Raw genomic sequence first — 19,655 nt, 5'->3', positions numbered from 1 at the left:
TTTCTGTCTCTCACCACACGGTCTAATAGAACAGCAGGAAATAAGAAGTTATATTAGAATTGCCAAGTTCTTATACATTTTCTGATCTCACCAGATCGGCACAACCCTGCAAGGAGATATTTTGCAGATGAGTAAACTGAGGCTCAGAGTGGTTCATTTGCCCAAGGTCACAGAGCAAGTAAAGGGTAGCATCTGATTTCAAACCCAGAGCGCCTATATCCGACAGCTTTCCATGACAATCGTTGTCCTTCATCCAACAACTCTCCAGTGCCTGCAGTGAGGTTCCAAACTCTAGAGCAGGTCTTCAAGGCCCTTCCGGACCCAGGCCCAGCCAGCAGTCCATTCACACCCACCTCCAGCCACAAGACAGCTTCTCTCCTTCAGCTGCGCGGAATTTGTTTCACGTTCCTGGCAGCTGCCCTGCCCTCTTGTGGTTTGTTTTGCTGTTTTCTCTGCCTGTCAAAACCCCCCAGATCCTCCCCTCTTCCTGACACATGTTCACCAATCCCGACAGGATGGCCTCCACCTTCCCCATGCTTGTCAGAGGCAACCTTTCCCAGATGTCCTCTTGGTGGTGGTGGTGGGGGGTGTTGAACCTTAAGAATTCCACTCTCCATCCTGAGAGCTTCATTTTACAGCATTAAACCAGCTGTGCAGAGTGAAGAGCTCAGTTTCTCCCCAGACGACTTCCTGTCATAAAAGGTGAGCGGCTACACACCTCTTAGGGTGGGCTCACAGGAGATTCGCTTTCTCGCGGGTTCTAGCCCACACAGCATTTCTGTTGTTTGGCTGCTAGCCTAAGAGCTTTGACAGGGCCCTTCCACTTAAAAACACTGAATGCAGTGAAATTAGCCCAGACCAAGAGGCACGGGTCCTAAACAGCTCCTGCCAGGTCTGACTCAGCCACAGGGGAGTCTACCTTCTAACTGTCCCCTTCTCATCAGACTAGAGAATCACAAAAGATGTTTCTGGTCCACAATCCCCATCTCTCATCTGCCCCTCTCCAGGCAAGACCAGTTACCCAGGGCAGTGTGGTCTCCAGGGTAAGACACAAACAACTCTCTCACCATGACACATATAAAGCTGCCTCCTCAGAAACTCGGGACTGACCTGGCCCAGCCAGAGGCCATCTCAGGCAACCACTGTTTCGCAGGTAGAAGGAGGAGGCGGGGCTGTGATGAACAGCTGGGAAAGGTCTCCAAAACATAAGGATTTCTAGAGAAATATGTTCTAGAGCTCTGCCCCTCCTCAGAGCCAGGATCTCAGGTTGGGAAGACTCTCCGCTCTGCCAGACTGGAAACAAGCTCTGTGGGTTGGCCTGAGCTGGTCAGATAGGCCTTTGGGCAGCTCCTGTGAGAGACGGCTGTCTAGCAGAGATGAATCACTGACAGCCTGGGCCAGCACTTCTGGCTTCTAGAGCGTGGAAGGAAGTCTGTGGAAGGTGGAGAGGCTGTCTCAAATGTAGCCAGAGTGGAACAGGACAGCTGGGGACTGGCCCTGCCTTTGGCACATGTGGAGGGGCTGACAACAAATGAAATACAATGGGATCATAAAATATATTCAATTAATCCAAAATAAGATGGAGGCGGGGGAGGGGGGAGAAGGAACACAGAACAGAAAGGATGGACAAAAAAATAGAAAGATGATAGACTTAAAATCTAATTATATCAATAATCACATTAAATGCAAATGATCTAAATAACCCAACTAAAGGGCAGAGATTATCCAATTGGATTTTAAAATAAACAAGATCCAACTATTTGCTGTCTACAGGAAATGAGTTTTAAATATAAAGACAAACCTAGCCTAAAAGTAAAAGGGTGGATTTAGAAATATCATGCTCCTGGTAATCAAAAGAAAGCTGGAGTGGCCTGTATTGATATCAGACGAAGTAGATTTCAGAGCCAAGAATATTACCAGGGATAAAGAAGGTTATTTCATCATGAGACGAAGTCAATTAATCAAGAGAACACAATCCTAAATGTTTATGTAAAAACATTTTTTATGTAAAAAACATTTATCTTGATATATATAGATCTAGATATATAGATATAGCTATCTATAGATATTGATAAATCTATATACCTAACCTATATAGATATATATCTATATACATACTTATATATAATATAATATACATAATAATATATATATATTTTAGGCACAATTATATTTGGACATTTCAGTCCCTCTCCTTCAATAACTGATAAAACAAGTAGACAGGGTACAGATGTGCCTTAACAAAGTTGTTACCGGTCACAATCCAATGTGATACACCCTTGGGGAGCATTTCTGAGGAGACCTAGGACCCAGAACACGAGGAGGTGCCCGCAGGTGTCCCTCGGTAGGGTGTGTTCAGGCACCGCCCCGCAGGGACAAACCCCCGCCTCCCAGGCTCTCCCGACTTGCTTCTGGCTCCCCCGTGTGGTAGTTCTGGGTTCAGCACGGGGCCTTCCGGCCCGGCCGAGGGTTGGGGAAGGAGTGACCAGGGTTCTGGAAAGGCAGAGCCTCGGGGAGAGAGACGGTGGCACGCCTGTGGGAGGGAGCACAGGGCCAGGAGCCAGGAAACTGGGCTCTCCACGCCAGCTGAGTCACCACCACGCAGTGGCTGCAGGGGTCCTGCTAAGGAGTGACAGCAGAAGGAGGTGTTGGAGGGCAGTGGCAGAAAGGCACCCTGTGCGACTGATCCACCCTGGAGCTTGGGAAGCTGCCTGGCTGTCCCTTTGGTATGTAGGTCTCTTGGTCTATAGAGGGGAGCAACAGGCAACTGTAAGTCTTGAAGCAATCGGGCTGCTGACCACAGAGTCATAGTGTCCTGGTTGTACGTCCAGGACAGTAACCCATCTTTCTGGTATTTTGGAGAGCTGGCAGAGCCAGACCATGAAGGATTTCTGCCCTAGTGCAAATTCAGGTTGATTTCAAGGGCTGTGGGAAGCCACCACGGGTTTTCATCACAGGGAGGACAGGATCGACCCTCCAATAGGGTCACTGGAGGCAGCAGAGACAGCCCTCCCACGCTACCTCCAGATTCGCAGGCCGTGATCTGCACACGCCCTCGCACACATCTTCCCCCCGAGCCTCACGTCCCAGCACACCTCCCATTCCTCAGGGGAGAAGCCCAAGGCCCAGAGAACCAGGAGGCTGGCCCCGGGTCACATAGCAAGTATGCTGTCTACACAGTCTGGATCAGAACCTAGCTCTTCTGCCACTGAGAAGCTCGTTGCTTTCTTTAAGAAAATATTTATTGCTTTAAAAAAAAACTTCTACCCTGGAAACAGATGAAAGCAACAGTTATTCAAGCAGCACTGATGCAAACAGCAAAAGCTGAAAGGTATCTAACTCTACCCCCTTGGGACTCTTACCCACCCCCAAGGTGAAACCTCTTCAGTGGTTTGCCAAGTGGTGTCCAAGCCCTCACTCTACACTAAGACACACATGTACATATGTGTGCAAAATACAGATAGGCTTGTCCTGTGGCGGGGAGGGGTGAGCACTTGTTATCGCTTTGCACTATTCCCCACAGTACGTATGGACTGAGCTCTCCTTCGGATGCGTGCCTTAGAATTGGCTTGGACAGCTGGAAATTTCTCCCCAGCTACCCGGGCTGTCTCCACTGCTTACAGTGCCCCTTAGGCAGCGGCTGGACCCAGGGCCCTGGTCATCGAAGAGCCAATGACCTAAGCCAATGACCTCTGTTTGCGGCGTGTCCCACTGATGGCATCCGGAAGGATTTTAGAGTCATGCCCGGCTAGACGTACGTGGAGGGAATCTGAGGTCGTCCCTAGAAACACACTGTTCTTTTCATTTCAGAGAGTAAGTATTAATTGAACACATGTCAGGGGGAAAAAATCCTCCGTACATCAAACCAGTGATTTGAGGGCTTTCTAAATTTCCTTTAACACATGCTTTATTTAAGTTTAATGAAATGAATCTATTTGAAGAGAAATGTTGGGTAAATAGTAGCACAGGTGGAACGTGGCTATGGCCAGCTCCCAAGTGTGGAAAGTACCCGAGCAAGGTTTGGGAGCTCCCAAGGGAGGGGCCGGGCTGTGCAGCCAGGAGCCGGGAAGCTGGCTTCCAGAGGCCGCTCCCGCTCCTAAAGGGGCAGGGGAGGGAACCCACGCCCGGCAGGTGTCAACCCGCTCAATCCCTGGCTGTGACTTGAGTGGAAGGAAGAGTGGTTATGTTTTCTGCTCATCCTCTGTTCATCCGATGTACTGAGACAAGAGAGAGGTTGCCAGGAACACCCTGGCCTGCCGTGGGTTATGAGAATCAACAGTTGGGGCCAGCAACTTCCACTCCGGGGGTTGCTTCCCTGAAGGCAATGAAAGGCATGGACCAAACTGGCAAACTCACACGCCATTGTGAGGGTACTGGGGAGTCCCTGAGGGTTGGGTTTTTGGTTGTGTTTTTTTTGTTGGTTTTTTTTTTGTTGTTGTTTTTTCACCAGAGGAGCAACTTTAAGAACACATGAAGCATAAGGTCTTTGGGACGCTACAGCCATACTGGTAATTTGTTGTGCTGTTTGGCCAATACCAACGATGTTCTCTAGGAATCAGGCTTTAAAAAAAAGGAATCAGGCTTCAAATGAAGAAGGGATCTGGGGTGCACGTGAAGGAGATTTGCTAGGTGCTTAAGGAAAAATCGCATGTGTCAGACCTTGGAGACCTCCAAGGAAAGACTCTAAAAGCAACAGTTTTGTGATGGAGAAGGCATAGGCAGGCAGCTGCCCTTCCTCTGCTGGCCCTGGGTGTCTCCCACATGGCCCTGTCAGCTTGTAGCCGGGGCTCTGAGTCCATCTCTGCCTCCCCGCCACACACAATCCTGCCCCCCTCCCTCCCTCCGTGCCTCCCTCCGTGCCTCCCTCCAGCAGCACAGCAGAGAGAAGACAGCTGGAACCTTGGGATTACTGCTTTCCAAAGGGGGTTGCCAAAAACGTATCTACAGGGTGATCTCAACCATGTTCTGAAAAATGTATGAACGTACGGGAGGAAAATATAAAAAGGTTAACCAACAGCAGTCTCCTCTGGTTGGAGGAAAATCAGTGATTTTTCTTTTCCTTAAAGAGTGGAGAGGAGGGTGCCTGGGTGGCTCAGTGGGTTAAGCCGCTGCCTTCGGCTCAGGTCATGATCTCAGGGTCCTGGGATCGAGTCCCACATCGGGCTCTCTGCTCAGCAGGGAGCCTGCTTCCCTCTCTCTCTCTGCCTGCCTCTCTGTCTACTTGTGATCTCTGTCTGTCAAATAAATAAATAAAATCTTTAAAAAAAAAAAAAAGAGTGGAGAGGAGAAAGGACACGAAGCTGAGACCCCCCCCCCCAGCAGCCATATGGCCCCCAAACTAGCTGAGTTCAGACAGGGCCACAGCAAATGCCCCCCCGGGAAGACGGCACTGACGCATGAAGCTAGCTCAGCCCAGGCGACCGTGTCAAGGTGAAAGAAAGCTCCATCCTGGTATTTAACTGAAAATCAACTCAAGGCGGAAATCAGCACAAACAAGCTTTTTAGAGAAGGGGAGTGAGCCTGGAGCACGGCCCGGGTTTTATTGATAGAAGGCTCGGTCCTGCCCTCGCTGTGCTGAAGGCCTGGCCAAGGCAAACAGAACAGCCTGACCCAGCCGGGAGCAAACCCCACTCCAGGCCGTTGGTGGCTGGGGGCCGCTCGGCACCCACGGGGGACACTTGGATCCCCCCACGTGGTTCTGTATGGCTCCTTCTATAGTTCAGTGGGGGATCTACTCTAGACACAGCCTCGATTCAGCTTCCAGAGGGTTCTGAGGTGGCGTTCTCTTCCCAACAGAGGAAAAGGGGCCACTTCGCTTCCAAAGACTCAGACATGGAAGGCCTCGTGTGCTGCTGGCATCCCAAGTGGGAGACGAGGTATAGAGCAAACACCAGGGCCTGTCCTGGGGCCTTCTGCCCCCCCTCACCTGCCAGGCTAACCTGCTCCAGGAAAGGCTTTCTCAACCTCCACACTTATGGACATTCAGGGTCAGGTGATGCTTTGTTGTGGGGGCCTGTCCTGTGTCGTGGAGGGCGGTCAGCAGCTTCCCTAGCCTCCCCCATCAGATTCCAGTAGCATCACCCCAGTTGTGACAACAAAAAATGTCTCCAGAAACTGACATTTTTAGGAAACGTTGCTGCACGGTGTGCTGTGTAACCACCCTCCTCCATCTCGTAAGGCAAACCTTCAGCAAAATTCTGCAGCATTCACCAGGGTTCGGGAGGTCCGATTCGTCTCCTTTTCTTCCTCACCACTCATGGGGCAAGGCCTTCCCAAGAGGCCTGGCTACATTCAGGCTACACCATAAACAGTTACAATTCCAAAGTGTGTGGAAGAGGCAAAGAGTTTTTAAAATATTTATCTTAGAATCAATTCAATCTCACTCTTATAAAAACATACATCATATTTGCTTTCTAGCAATGCTTTCTTAGTGGGAGAAAAGAGGTGGGGGGTGGTGATTACTATGGTCAGCTAGTCTCGGGATTTGGGGTCGACTTGGGATTTCCCAGGGCCACTGGTATTCTCTTCAGGAAATAACCAGTCATCCAGCACCTATATTGTCTCTCACAACACTCTGAGCATTTTCCTCATAAACATGGTGCTTATTTGATTATCTCGTTCCCCGATGCTGCTGCCAGCCCAGAGAGGCCAGGGGCCATGTCTGCTCCCTTCATCACTAAGTCCTTGGCATCTCTGGGCCTTGCATACAGTCAACCTTCAAAACATATTTGCTAAATGAATGAATGAATGATATCTGGGGACCCTCCTTACATCCTTGACTAGCAACCATGGACTCATACATTAGGGATCAGATCAAATGTCGCCTCCTCTGGGAAGTCTTCCCTGATTTCTCCCAACAGAACCAAATGCCTCGTGTACTCAGAACACTTGATTCATACTTTCCATTGCAACATGCATCATAGTATACACTACTTGGTTGTATTCTGCCTCCCCTGCCAGAATGTAAGCTCTCTGTGGATAACAACTGCAATGATGTATCATTTACAATCCCCACTCTCCCCAGTGCTCGGCACACAGCGGACACTCAATAAATCCTTGTTCAGTGCAAGAATCAAAAAATGTTCTCCCGACTCCATTCCAAATCCTAGACGTCAAAGTTTGGATGTATCTATTCCCTGGTTCTTTGACACACACAAGGAAAGAATATCTCCCTGGCCCTTCTGAGGTTGAATCTAGATTGGCTGACTGATTGGCCCACGGCATGATATGCTTGAAGAGCCTCAGCCCCAAAGTCCCTACTGCCCCAGGGCCACGAGCCTTCAAGGGACCTTCAGGAGCCTTCTCTCCTTTCTATCCTCACTACACCTGCCCGTCTGGCTTAAAATCCTAGGTCAAGGCAGGCCCTGTGCTTGGAGAGACCTAATGAGGATTTCTGAATATCTACACACTTCTCGGGGTCACTGTTCCTGTTCCATCTTGCTGTTCCCTTGAAAAGGGGTGTGTCTGGCCAGAAGGGGACCCCAGCATCCAGCTTGCATGGAATGCATGCTGACCAGAGCTCCTGGGCAAAGAACGCGGAGCCTAGGCTACCAGCAGAAGCCATTCCCCGCCCGGTCCTGGAGCTCTGCTCCCTACCTGGCTGAAGATCGGAGTGAGGGTGCTTTCTGGAGAGGGTCTGTCCCGGGATGGGCCTTCCTGCCGACTGCAGTCCAGCTGGATCAGGTGACGGCACTCCGGGTGGCAGGTGAATTTACAATCTGGAAGGAAAGAACCACTGGGAGGTTAGGAGTCAGGTAGGATCCTGTCCACTTCCACCCAGAGAAACACCCTGGGAGACTGCATTTAGCTCGAAGAAGGAAGAACGTGCAGGAGAGAAGTGGCAGCTGGGAGAAGAGCCCGCGGCCAGCAGGGATGCTGAGAGTTAATGCGTATTTTACACGTTGGCAAACTGTTTCCACCTCCATTATTTTGTGTGACCTTGCAGTCATGATTATTGCCACTTCACAGATGGGAAACTGGGGTCTAGGGACCTTAGGGACTTTCTCAAGGTCAGATTGTCTGACTTCAGGCTGGTGCTCTTTCTACCAATTTATATTAATCACCGGGGGGTCATGGATCCCCAGAGAAAGATTTCACTTTTCTGGGCCTCATTCTGCCAATCCGTAAAATACAGGTAATAGCTTCCCTGCCTGGTGCCCAAGGAAGTATCTGGTTCCAGGGGAGAACAGGTCTTAACAAATTAAAAGTGCCTCCAGGGACAGAGGCATTTTCATCCACAGGAAGGGCTGTTGCCTGTCTCCAACCCTGACGCAGCTCGAAACGTGGAGGTGGCTTCTCTAACCCAGCTGAAAGGGTCTACGGTGAACATTCCACATCAGGTGCCCCATGGGAGAGACTGCATCTCATAGACAATGTTCATTTCCATGGAGGCAGGACTTAATTTCCAGGGTTGAAAAGAGCCTTGGGAACTTCTCTGGAGGTGGGGAGACCGGGGCTCAGAGGGGTGAGTGAGTTTGCCCAGTGACACCCAGCTCAGCGGTGGAGCCTCTGCTGGGGCCAGCGAGGCTCGGCCAGGCGGCCCTTACTGCGGAGGGCGGCTGTGAAGCAACGGGTGGCCGCTAAAGACACCCACGCACACCCACCAGCAGGTGAAACCTTCGGACTTGCTCCGATTTCAGTGGGGCCCCCACAGAGAGCTGCTGAGCCTGCAGGGCTCACGTGTCCTAGAGGTGCCACAGCTCAGCCAGAAGACCCTCCAGCTTGGGTGTGAAGTCGCTCTTGGGACTGGCTTCCTGACTTTGCAGCCAGGTGTGTGGGGATGGACGGGTGTGGGCAGGGTTTGTGGCAGGGGGTATGATAGCCCGCCCTCATTTGGATAACCTGGGAACCACTTTTGGCTGATAAGAGCTCAGGTTTTGGGATGCCTGGGCGGTTCAGTTGGTTGTGTCTGCCTTCAGCTCAGGTCGTGATCCCAGGGTGCTAGGATCGAGTCCCGCATTGGGCTCTCTGCTCAGAGGGAAAGCCTGCTTCTCCCTCTGCCTGCCCCTCCCCCTGCTTATGCTCTCTCTCTCTCTCTCTCTCTCTCAAAAAAATAAATAACATCTTAAAAAAAAAAGAATTCAGGCTCCTGACACTCTTTTCCTTCCTTATAACAAGTTCCAGAAACCAGCCCATTTGGACTTTTCCTTTGAAAGCCGCTGTAGCACCCTCCATCTTGGGCCAGGGGTGGGTCTCCTCTTCTCCCACTCTTCTGGGGAGTTTTGAAGGGAGGCCCCCACTCTCCCCAGCTGCCCTCTTCCTTACCCCCCAACCCCGCTGCCAAAGGTGAGCACCTGGGCCACATTCCTCCCATAGGTCTTGCCATGAATGTCTGCCGGAGAGCACACAAATGCAGACACGCAGATTCCAGAACCCCGTAACCATCTCACTCAATGGTCTGAAGCCCCCGGCCACCTTTCCAGGATAGCAATTAGAAGCTCTCTGACTTACCGGCCTCCTGCCAAAGGCCACCAACATCTCCTCCTTCAGACCCCACCCCTGTCTAGGCCTTCCTGACTCTCCTCCATAGAAGCCTTCCGCTCACCTGGGGACGGAATGGCGAAGCCGTTGTCTGAGGTGGGCACCCCATGCCTCCAAGTGCCCACATGCATTTCTGGCCCCCTGCCCCTGTAGGAGATCTCTGCCCCGCACAAGGACAGCCTCACGCCTAGTGGGGTGAACAACACAGGGGGTGTGCCGGCCAGGCCTCCCTTGCCTGAAGTGCCCAGAAATGCTGGGGCTTTGCTAAGGCAGCCCCGAGGCCAGAGCCCACACAGAGGAGCATTGTTCTGGGACTCCGCTCCTGGGACGCACCTGTACCACCTCTGGCAGCGCACTGAGCGGTGAAGAATGCCACGGGGATGCCAAGAAGGGGAAACAAGGAAGAGAAGGAAGGACTAGAAGCTCTCCTAACGAAGGTCTTCTCGTCTCTTCTTTGAACTCCTGGTATTGCTAACACAGGCTCTGTATGTCCCTCTGTGCGTCCAGTTCTCTCACATTCTGTCTATCCATCTGTCTGTCTCTCTGGTCTCTCTGACACACACAAACACACACATGCCCCCGAAAACACCACCAAAACCTCAGGAAGATTTTTTTTTTTTCCTTTTTACAGTCCCGACGCCGCGCTGGACAGAGTCAGGGAATGGTAGACTCCAGGAAGAGTATCGGGGATTTTATAAAAAGCACATTTGAGCACCAACGACGTTGTTCCATCAGACCGTGTAATCACAGACTGTAGCAAAACCACTGGAACACGTCTTGATACTTCCAGGCCCCTGGAAATGCTAAGCCCAGGGCTTTTTGGACAGCAGAGATGAAGTCAGAGCCCCATGCCCTGCTCCAAACAGAGAAGCAAGCCCCACCGGCCCACAAGCCTGCAGGCCTGACGTGCTCCTGGTGGAGAGACCCGGGAGGTTCCAGAGGCAGGGCTGCGTTCCCCTGGGACTAGATGGGTGACCCCCGCAGGCCATCTTTCCCCCAAGACAGCTCACCATGAGGGCTGCCAAGCCAACTCCTTGGTATCCATTGCCTTCCCCAGGCTTCAGCTGGTGTTCAGTCTGGACACGGAAAGGGAGAGGACCCCTAGGGGGCACAGAGCCACGGAGGCACCTGGGAACGGCTCAGTCGTCCCTGAACAGCCAGCGCTGCCATCTTTGGCAACAACTCCAATGTCTTACACACAGACCTCCCCACACTTGAGGGTGATGGGGAATGAGACAGGACCCCTGGGGAAGCCAGGCTGCCTGGGCAGACAGGACACACATGCCTGAAGATAACTAACAAGTAAGACAGCACAGGGAAGGGCCTGACTGCCCAACAGTTCCAGGAAGCCTGCCTGCTTAGGGCACAGCAGCCCCTCCCAGCCACAGCAGTCTGGGAAGTTTTCTGGGTGAAGCAGGGTCTGGGGAGCTGGAAGAGAGGACCAGATTGCCGGAGACGCATATTCCCACGTCACAGGGCCAAGAGGGGGCAGGGAGCTCCGACATCGCAGAACAGATAGGACAAGGATCTCCCCGTCCAGAGGCAGCAGAGATCAGGGAGCAACATTCCTAGGTTCTAACCGGAGTATCTTAGGGAGAACCGGCATCTGACTCTTGTGTTGTCATCTATAAAATAGAATTATTACCCATTCCTTCTGGGCTCTGCCCTTCCCTTGCAGCTCCAACCCCTGGCCCCCTTCCCAGGGGCTGCTTCGGAGAAAATGAATGTGCCTCCAGCTCCTGGAAGAGGAGCCTATGGAAACAGAGGGGCCAACCCTAAGGAGAAATGACGGAGACAAATCACAAGAGGGCTCCTTCTCCGAGGAGGGACCCCTGAGCCAGGATGGACAGGAGCCGCTAGGGCCCGCCCTCAGTACCCAGATGTCATTAGTTCCCCAGTTGTCCTGTAACAAAGGACCATGAACTAGTGGCTTAAAACAGACATTTGTTTGGGTTTGGGAGGCTGCGAGTCTGATAAGGAAACATCGGGCCCTTCCACCCCAGAGCTGCACGCTAGACCCCGCGACAAGGTGGAGCTCTCTGCTTAACTCCCTCTGAGGCCAAGGCATGGGAGGAGGGCGAGGCTTGCACCAGGATGACCTCTGGGCCTGCGGGGACCTCTGGGTCCCTCAGGCCACCCTCACAGTCACTCCGGGTTCGGTGAAGACCAGCTTCTTGCCCTGTCCGGCCAAAGACACCGCAGGGGCCCAAGGGGGAAGCATGACAACCTCTGAACCTAGATGCCTGTGCCCGTTCTCTGGGCACCCCAGGCCTTCTTGGTGAAGGTCAACTTCAGAACGAACCTCCTTCCTATCTCCCCCTTTCTGCCTTCAGGGATCTGGCCCGTACTGTGGTGTGATGGCAAAAGGATGCACTTAGAGGTAGACCTGGCCTTCAGTCACTCTAGCAACTCCATGACCTTGGGTAAGTTATTGAACTTCTCTGAGCATTAATCTCAACTCTGAAAGGGGAACGAGCCAGCTCCCGGGGCTACCATGAGGGTTCGGGGTGGGGTCTTGATGCAGAGCACTGCACGGTTGGCGGGGGGGCTCGGCTCCACCCCCGTGCCCCAGCCCTGCCCTGCCAGGCAGATGCCTCAGCTCAGCTCCTGGCAGGTGATCTGCGGTCGGTCTCACCAACCTTCCTCCAGCTAGTCATTTCAAAGCAACAAACACACAGGTGGCTTTAGTTGTAGAGTTATTTGGCTCTAAGACTGTACAGGCCAAAGCAAAACAAAAACAAAGGGGCACTAGAAAATGCAGTATTAACCTAAGTTAACGTAACATAAGAAGCAGAAGTCAGGGGGCGCCTGGGTGGCTCAGTGGGTTGGGCCGCTGCCTTCGGCTCAGGTCATGATCTCAGGGTCCTGGGATCGAGCCCCGCATCGGGCTCTCCGCTCGGCGGGGAGCCTGCTTCCTCCTCTCTCTCTGCCTGCCTCTCTGCCTCCTTGTGATCTCTGTCTGTCAAATAAATAAATAAAATCTTTAAAAAAAAAAAAAAAAAAAAAGAAGCAGAAGTCAGGGTTGTCCTGGTCCTCCAGAGCAAGTCAGTGGGGACAATCCCCAATATCAGGGGTCCCTTCTCAGACCTTCTCAGGACACTTCAAGGGACCCCCATTCTTGCATTGGGAGTCCCTCCACACAACTTTCTGGGCTGGACCAGCTGTGGCCACTCAGAGACCACCCAGATCGCCTCCAGCACTCCTGCACCTGTCTGTCCAGCCACCAGCCTGCTTCCCCCACTGCACGCCCCCCCACACACACCATCACCCTGCAGCCTCCAGCCTGCTCGCTACCCCAGCCAGGAGTGCCCTCTCTATGTCACCCCAAGATTTCCCCTCAGACCTCAGGCCCTCTTGTAAAGGACCCATGGGTTAATGGACCCTCAGCAACACTGCCCTCCAAGTTTCGAGTCTTGCTCTGGGCCCTGCTCAGTATTTGAGAGGACCTGACACTATTAAACATTCAGAAGGGGTTTGGTATGAACCGGATAAGTGACCAGAGTGAGGAGGGGTGCTCTGCCTTTTGCCAAAGCAGAGAGGCCAGAGTCTGAGTGCTGACCTGATCTCAGGCTACTGTCCCCTGTGCCTCAGTTTCCTCTCTGTGAAGTGGAGGGATAATAGTATGGCCTCGCAGGGTTGCCGTAAGAATGGAATGAGATACTCAGGTAAAAGTCACACAAGATCTGATATAAAGAGTTGAATACGTATTAACTCTTCTTATTAACTGGCCAAAACCCAAGGTGGCATCGTCATTCCAGAAGCCTGTCTGTGCTTATCTTGTCCAGACCCACTGACCTTCCTCCAGACCTCCACTAAGTCATGATGCAAAAGGTCCCGAGGCACCCTCAGACCTCCGCTGAACCCCTATTCTCCAAGAAAGGAGGCCCTACGGCTCAGCTCCCTGCATGAGTGAGGTGCCAGGTGGACACAGAGCTAGCCTGGTGAGGGGTGACTCTTCCCTACTTCAGAGAGGTACCTCTGTCTGCCCCCAGATGGCTCCCTTCCCTTCCCTCCTCCCCTCACCCCTCCAATATCTGAACTTCTAAGATCTTACTCAGGTTTCAGAAAAGAAAATTGTTAACCAAGTAGATACTGTCCAGTATTTAGGGGATGTGGATAAATGAGAAGGTCCTTACGTCTAAGATACTAATTTCCTACAATAATTCATCCTGAGTGTGTATCTATTTGTATCTAAATATCTCTTCGCTAAACTGTTCGTCTCATGGTTGTTTATGACAACAAAATTGCTAGAAATACCCATACCCACCTATAGGTGGCCAGCTACAGTTAGGCTATTTTTTTTTTTTAAGATTTTATTTATTTATTTGACAGAGAGAGATCACAAGCAGATGGAGAGGCAGGCAGAGAGAGAGAGAGAGAGGGAAGCAGGCTCCCCGCTGAGCAAAGAGCCCGACGCGGGACTCGATCCCAGGACCCTGAGATCATGACCTGAGCCGAAGGCAGCGGCTTAACCCACTGAGCCACCCAGGCGCCCCTAGGCTATTTTTTTTTAAATACATACTACTTAGCCATTATATAAGATGAGGCAGATTGATACTGGTCAACTTGGGAAAATGTCCACAAACATATCACTTGAAAAAAAAAAAGGTCATGTTCTATGGTTCTAATTATATAAAAAGACACATGTGGCTAGACACATTGTTCGGAGAGCTACCTGGAAGGAAGGGGACATGTTTGCTCAGAGGATGGGATTTCAAGTGTTTTACCTCTCTGCATAGTTGCTAAGTTTTCACAATGAACATACATCCTTTGCTAATGGGAAAAAAATGCTACAAAAAAAGGAACGAAGAAAACTCACATACCTACACTGCAGTAACAGCAAGAGCCTTTCTACACTCCCTGTATGCATGCCAGACACTTGGTATACATGATTTCACAAAGTCAATACTATGCGTGTAGGACATGATGCTTTCCCTATTTTTAAAAATAGATTTTATTTTTTAGAGCAGTTTTAGGTTTGAAGCAAAACTGACCACAAGTATAGAGAGCCCTTCCATATACTTCCGACTGCCTCCTAGCCAAATCCCATTATCGCCGCCCCCGCCCCCCGCCACCCCGCCAGGGGCACATTTGTTACAACTCATAAACCTATGTTAGCATGTCACTCTCCAGAGCCCCAGTTTACCTTCAGGTTCAGTGATGGTGGTGGCGTACATCTGATGAGTTTGGACAAGTGTGTAACAATATGTACCCACAATTATATTGTCGTGCAGAGTAGCCTGATTGCCCTAAAAATCCTCTGTGCTCCCCCTGTTCATCCCTCCCATCCCCTCACCCCTGGAAACCACTGATCTTTCTCCTGCCTCTGTAGCTTTGCCTTCCCCAGAATGTCATCTAGTTGGCCTTTTGGGATCGGCTTCTTTTACTTCGGAACCGCATTTAAAGTTCCTCCGTGGCTTTTCGTGGCTTGAGAGCTCATGGAGTGCTGAACAGAAGTGTGGAGGGACCAGAGCTTCTCTGTCCATTTTCACCTACCGAAAGACATCTTGGTTGCTTCCAGGAAGCTATGAGCAAGGCTGCTATAAATGTAGTCTACCTGTGGGGTTTTGTGTGGACATAGGTTTCCAGATCCTTTGGTCTACTCCAAGTTTAGGGAGATGAGCATACCAAGACTTGGAGGGGTGAGAGCCTCCCAGCGAGTCAGCAGCAGAGCTGACGAGAAAATCCACCATTACTGACTTCTTCTCACTAGCCCTGTTTTCTGCGAAGCTGTTCCGCAGAGCCGTCCTCTTCACTTGGTCCTATCCCCCCTACCCTGCACTAAACTTGAGGCCGGGGTGGGGGGGGGAGGGCGTCATCGAGGCTGGGGGGTAGGGTGGCTGGACCAAGCCCAGAAAATAGTGTGAGCCAATGGCATTTGAGCAGCGAGCGCTTTTTCCCTCTGCCCCAGCAGGTCATGGCCACAGCATCCCTCCCTGAGGTCCCCACTGCATCCTGGGAAGTGTCCATTCACATTTCCAATCCCAGCCCAATCAAGACCCTCAGCCTGGGAGCTCTGGACCCCACCCATCCTGTCTGCTTGCTCTGGCCTGACTCTAAACATGGCTCCCAGCACCACCTGCCTCACAGAGGCACCAAGTGCCCCCACTCAGCAGCGGCGAATCAGAAATCCTTAGATCATGGCTGCCTTGAGGCGCGCTGAGTGCTGGGCATGAGGAGGTCTCTGAGAAGAGGTGCAGGGGACGGAGCCCCTCATCGGGAGCTGGGGAATGCACAGAATCCAGCCTCCAGAGTCCCACACATCTGGGTTTGAACCCAAACTCTGCTTCTAATGGAGTATGAGATGCCTGGGCAATTTACCTAACCTCAGTAAAATAGAGAATTTATTTAGCCTCGAAGTCTTCATCTGCAAAATGGAAGCAGTCCTATCTTCCTGGCCAGCAGATTTATTGCCAAAATTAAAGAGAATATAGGTAGAGCATCCAACACTGCCTGGCACATAGTAGGTACTCAATAAAGGGTAGTCATCACCTTCCACACGTTGGGATTCCTGCATCTGGGTGGCCCTGCCCCAGGGTGTGGTGCTGGCCTCTCTCCTTTGGGGCCCTCTCCCAGAGTGTTACAGGGAGAAGAGCCATGCAACCGTCCAGGGAGCTCCTCCGACCTGCTGCCATTGATGCGTCCAGAGGAGGAAGCCAGGGATGTGAGCGGGGGAGTTGTGTTGGAGGGTGGGAAGATAGAGGCTATGGTTTGTCAGGCTTGGAGGTCTGCAGCAACTGCCAACACCAACACCATCAATACATTTGTCATACTCCTGGCTAAACTCAGAGTGAGAGTGGGGCAAGGGAAGGGCAACTCCCCGCTCGTGGGTCAGCCAGTCGGGTCGGGACATCTGCATTTCTGTGCTTCCAGGAAGGCCCGCAAACCCCAGCCCTGCTGAGACCACATACTGTAATTTCTTGTTTCAGAGGCCAGACCCCCCTGAGGGTACTCAGCACCCCCTTGCCCTAGCCTGGACGGTCTGGAGACACACCACTGCTCCCCACCCCCACTGCACAGCCCCATCCAGCACACACAGCCCACGGAATGGACCAGAAAGCAAGCCAGGAAGCCAACAGGAAGGGCCGCGGTAGTGGCAGGGGAGCAACCTGGAAGCCAGGCCCACATCCCAGGGCAGAGACTGTAGGCAGGTCCCTCCCACAGACAGGGAAGGTGGGCCGCGCTGGGCACAGGGAGGCCTCGGTCTCTGCAGGAAGCGCCAAGAGGAGATGCGTCTGAACACGCCCTAGCCGGGATCAGACTTTCAGTTCCCACGTAAAACAGAGGGCTGGGGTGGGCGGACTTTACGGGAAGCAGGCTCCCCCAGGTCAGGTGTGCTGAGCAGAGAGAGTGCCCCAGGGGTGGGGTGATTCTGGAACGCCTCAGTTAACCTGAGGACGCGAGGTCACCCGAAGATCCTGGTCTTCATCCTCTTCCAACGCGACCGGAGAGGTCCAGCATGTGGCAGGCCTGGGTGGGGTTGGACTGCGCTTTTGAGTAACACGTCTGTGCTGAAGGGAAGGGCAAAGGGTTCTGCCCTGTTGCTCAGGGATCAAAGCAGATTATAAGATTCTTTCTGGGACCTTGGTTGCTAGGCATCATGTGTCAGTTGTTAATGCCTGAGCCTGGCTTCTCCCCTGACTCGTCCCCTGCCAGCCTGGCTGACTCTGGGTGTAGACCCTGGGTGCCCAGGCTGGCCTGCGGAGGCCCAATCCTGCCCCGTGTGGGCGGGTGTTGGGGGGGGCGGGATTGTACCTCTCAGGCAGGCCCATTAATCATCTACCTCCAAGACAACCACACATCCCGAGGCCAAAAGCAGCCACAAAAGGAAGGCGCTGTGGCCAGCCAGGGCTGGGGATGTGAGCTGTGGGGGGGGGGGCAGTATTTGAGGAGGGGCAGGTGTGGCAAGAGAGGGCAGGACAGTTCACAAGTTCAGACAGACAATGCAGGAAGTGAGGGAGGCCGCAGACGGTGCCCTCCCTGGGGCGTGGGCAGGAGGGGGCCACAGGACACCTTTCTATATGGTCTGTTTCGTGCCATGTCAGTCTTTGGGTGTGCTAATCCTGAACCACATTTGCATGCTCCCTGTCCTGTGCATACACGTATATATGTTTAAAAATATAAACACGCTTTATAGGGCTGAGCCATTTGTAGCAACGCACGCTTCAACCACAGCTGGTACTAACTGGCCCCCTGCTGGGACGACTCCAGCACGCTCCCTCCAGCTCTTGGGACCCCACCCCCTGGTTTTTCGTATAGTATTTACACTTCCAATATTTGTAACTTTGACACCCTCTTGTAGCTGTAATTCCCACAGTCACCTGTAGTTCGTTCTACTTTTAAATCGATTCGGTCTTTTTTACAAGAGCGACAGTATTTTTCATTTATTCTAATTAATCTTTTGGTCGACGGACATTTTTTGGCATATCTCCACATGCACTCTGTTCCCCAATCATGCTTCCAGCGGCTGGGAGAGCGGCGCCCCTGCTGCAGGAGCTGTGCTGCAGTACGGTGGCTTCCACGGCTTCCACGGCGGTTTCGGGGTGACGGGGCGGTGGGGAGGGGATGTGGGTGAAGGAAAGAGAAGCGGGCGAGTCTGCAGGCCCCCAGTGTGGTATCCCAGAGCATCTCTGGAAGCCCCCGCTGTCACACCCTTGGACAAGAATAGAAAGAGGCGATACATTTGGGGGGAAATGTTAAAGTTCATGATTTCAGGTGGGGCCCCAGGGTGGCAAAGCCAAACAGATCTCATCCTTTGTGTGCAAGGGTCTGCGGGCTTGTCGGCAGGACCAGCTGACTCCACATCCAAAGAAGTTCAAGTTGTATTTAGGACATGGCCAGACAGACAGACGTGCAAAGATATGGCACCATTTTTCAAGAGGGGCAATGAGAGTTTGTGCCCCCAGCCCCCATCAGGACATGTGTGCTCAGAGAGGCACAGAGAGAACATTACCTTTTCATACAGTTCTGCCCCTGTCTTTCCACAAAAACCTAGTTATTAGGGGCGCCTGGGTGGCTCAGTGGGTTAAGCCACTGCTTTCGGCTCAGGTCATGATCTCAGGGTCCTGGGATCGAGCCCCACATTGGGCTTTCTGCTCAGCAGGGAGCCTGCTTCCTCCTCTCTCTCTACCTGCCTCTCTGCCTGCTTGTGATCTCTCTGTCAAATAAATAAATAAAATCTTTAAAAAAAAAAAAAAAAAAAAAAAAACCTAGTTATTAGTCAGTTTCCCGTGTGTGCAGGTATACATTCATCCCACATGTATTTTTTGAGGGCCTTCGAGGTAAGCCACTGTTCTAAAGGATAGCATGTTATACCCAAAGACTTTCCACAATAGGAACAAGTGGACAAAAGAAAAAAATCATGTATATATATGACACTATATATATATATATGTATACATACACACACACACACACCACACACACACACACACACACATTTTTTTCCAGTATAGATATGTCCTATTTTGATTACCACCATGGAAAGAAATAAATTCTATTGCCAGAACACCTTAAGAAAAGAAAAAAAAATACTTTAAAACACTGTAGGCTGCTGGGTTTAAGGGAGTTGTACAAATAGTAACAAGCCCACAGTATCCAAAGCCAGTGTGGGCTGCCAGATGCCCTCTCGGCTTCAGGCCTGCTCAGGAGGGGCCTCTGCCCCCCCACCCCAGGCATGTGTCACTATGCTCTGGGTGTAAGAGAGACAAAGCAGGTGGGGTCCCCCACCCCCAGGGGCTCAGGTTCCTCTCCACTCGTCCCTGGGCCCCTGAGAAGACACCAGGAGTCTGGGTAGCTGATAAAGAAAGGACACGATCCCTAGTAATGAGGGACAGATTTAGAACGAAGAGATTAAGGATGGTTTTTTGGTTTGTTTTTTGCTTTGCTTCTGTTTTATTGTTGTTATTATTTTCAAAGGTTTATTTATTTTAGAGAGACAGTGTGCACGCACGAGCAGGGGAAGGGGCAGCGGAAGAGCGAGAGGCTCTCAGGCCGACTCTGCTCAGTGTGCAGAGTCCAACATGGGGCTCAATCTCACGACCCTGAGATCGTGACCTGAGCTGAAACCAGGTGTTGGGCACTTAACCGACAGAGCCACCCAGGGGCCCCGTCTTAGTGTTTTTAAAGCAGACACCATCTCTGAGCAGGGGGAAAGCCCCTCGCGTGCCTATGGT

General features: G+C 52.0%; 1 protein-coding gene across 1 annotated transcript in view; it reads right to left on the bottom strand.

The window, feature by feature from the left end:
- Nucleotides 1-19,655, bottom strand: part of RASSF5 (Ras association domain family member 5) — a 65,656-nt gene that overhangs the window by 32,032 nt on the left and 13,969 nt on the right. The window contains exon 2 of the mRNA XM_047705022.1: nt 7,597-7,718. Coding sequence (XP_047560978.1) covers nt 7,597-7,718 — 122 coding nt within the window. The remainder of the gene's footprint in view (nt 1-7,596; nt 7,719-19,655) is intronic.

The sequence above is a fragment of the Lutra lutra genome, chromosome 15 (assembly GCF_902655055.1).
Source record: "Lutra lutra chromosome 15, mLutLut1.2, whole genome shotgun sequence".
In the NCBI taxonomy this organism is placed as follows: Eukaryota; Metazoa; Chordata; class Mammalia; order Carnivora; family Mustelidae; genus Lutra; species Lutra lutra.
This window is presented reverse-complemented; position numbering and strand designations above follow the sequence as displayed.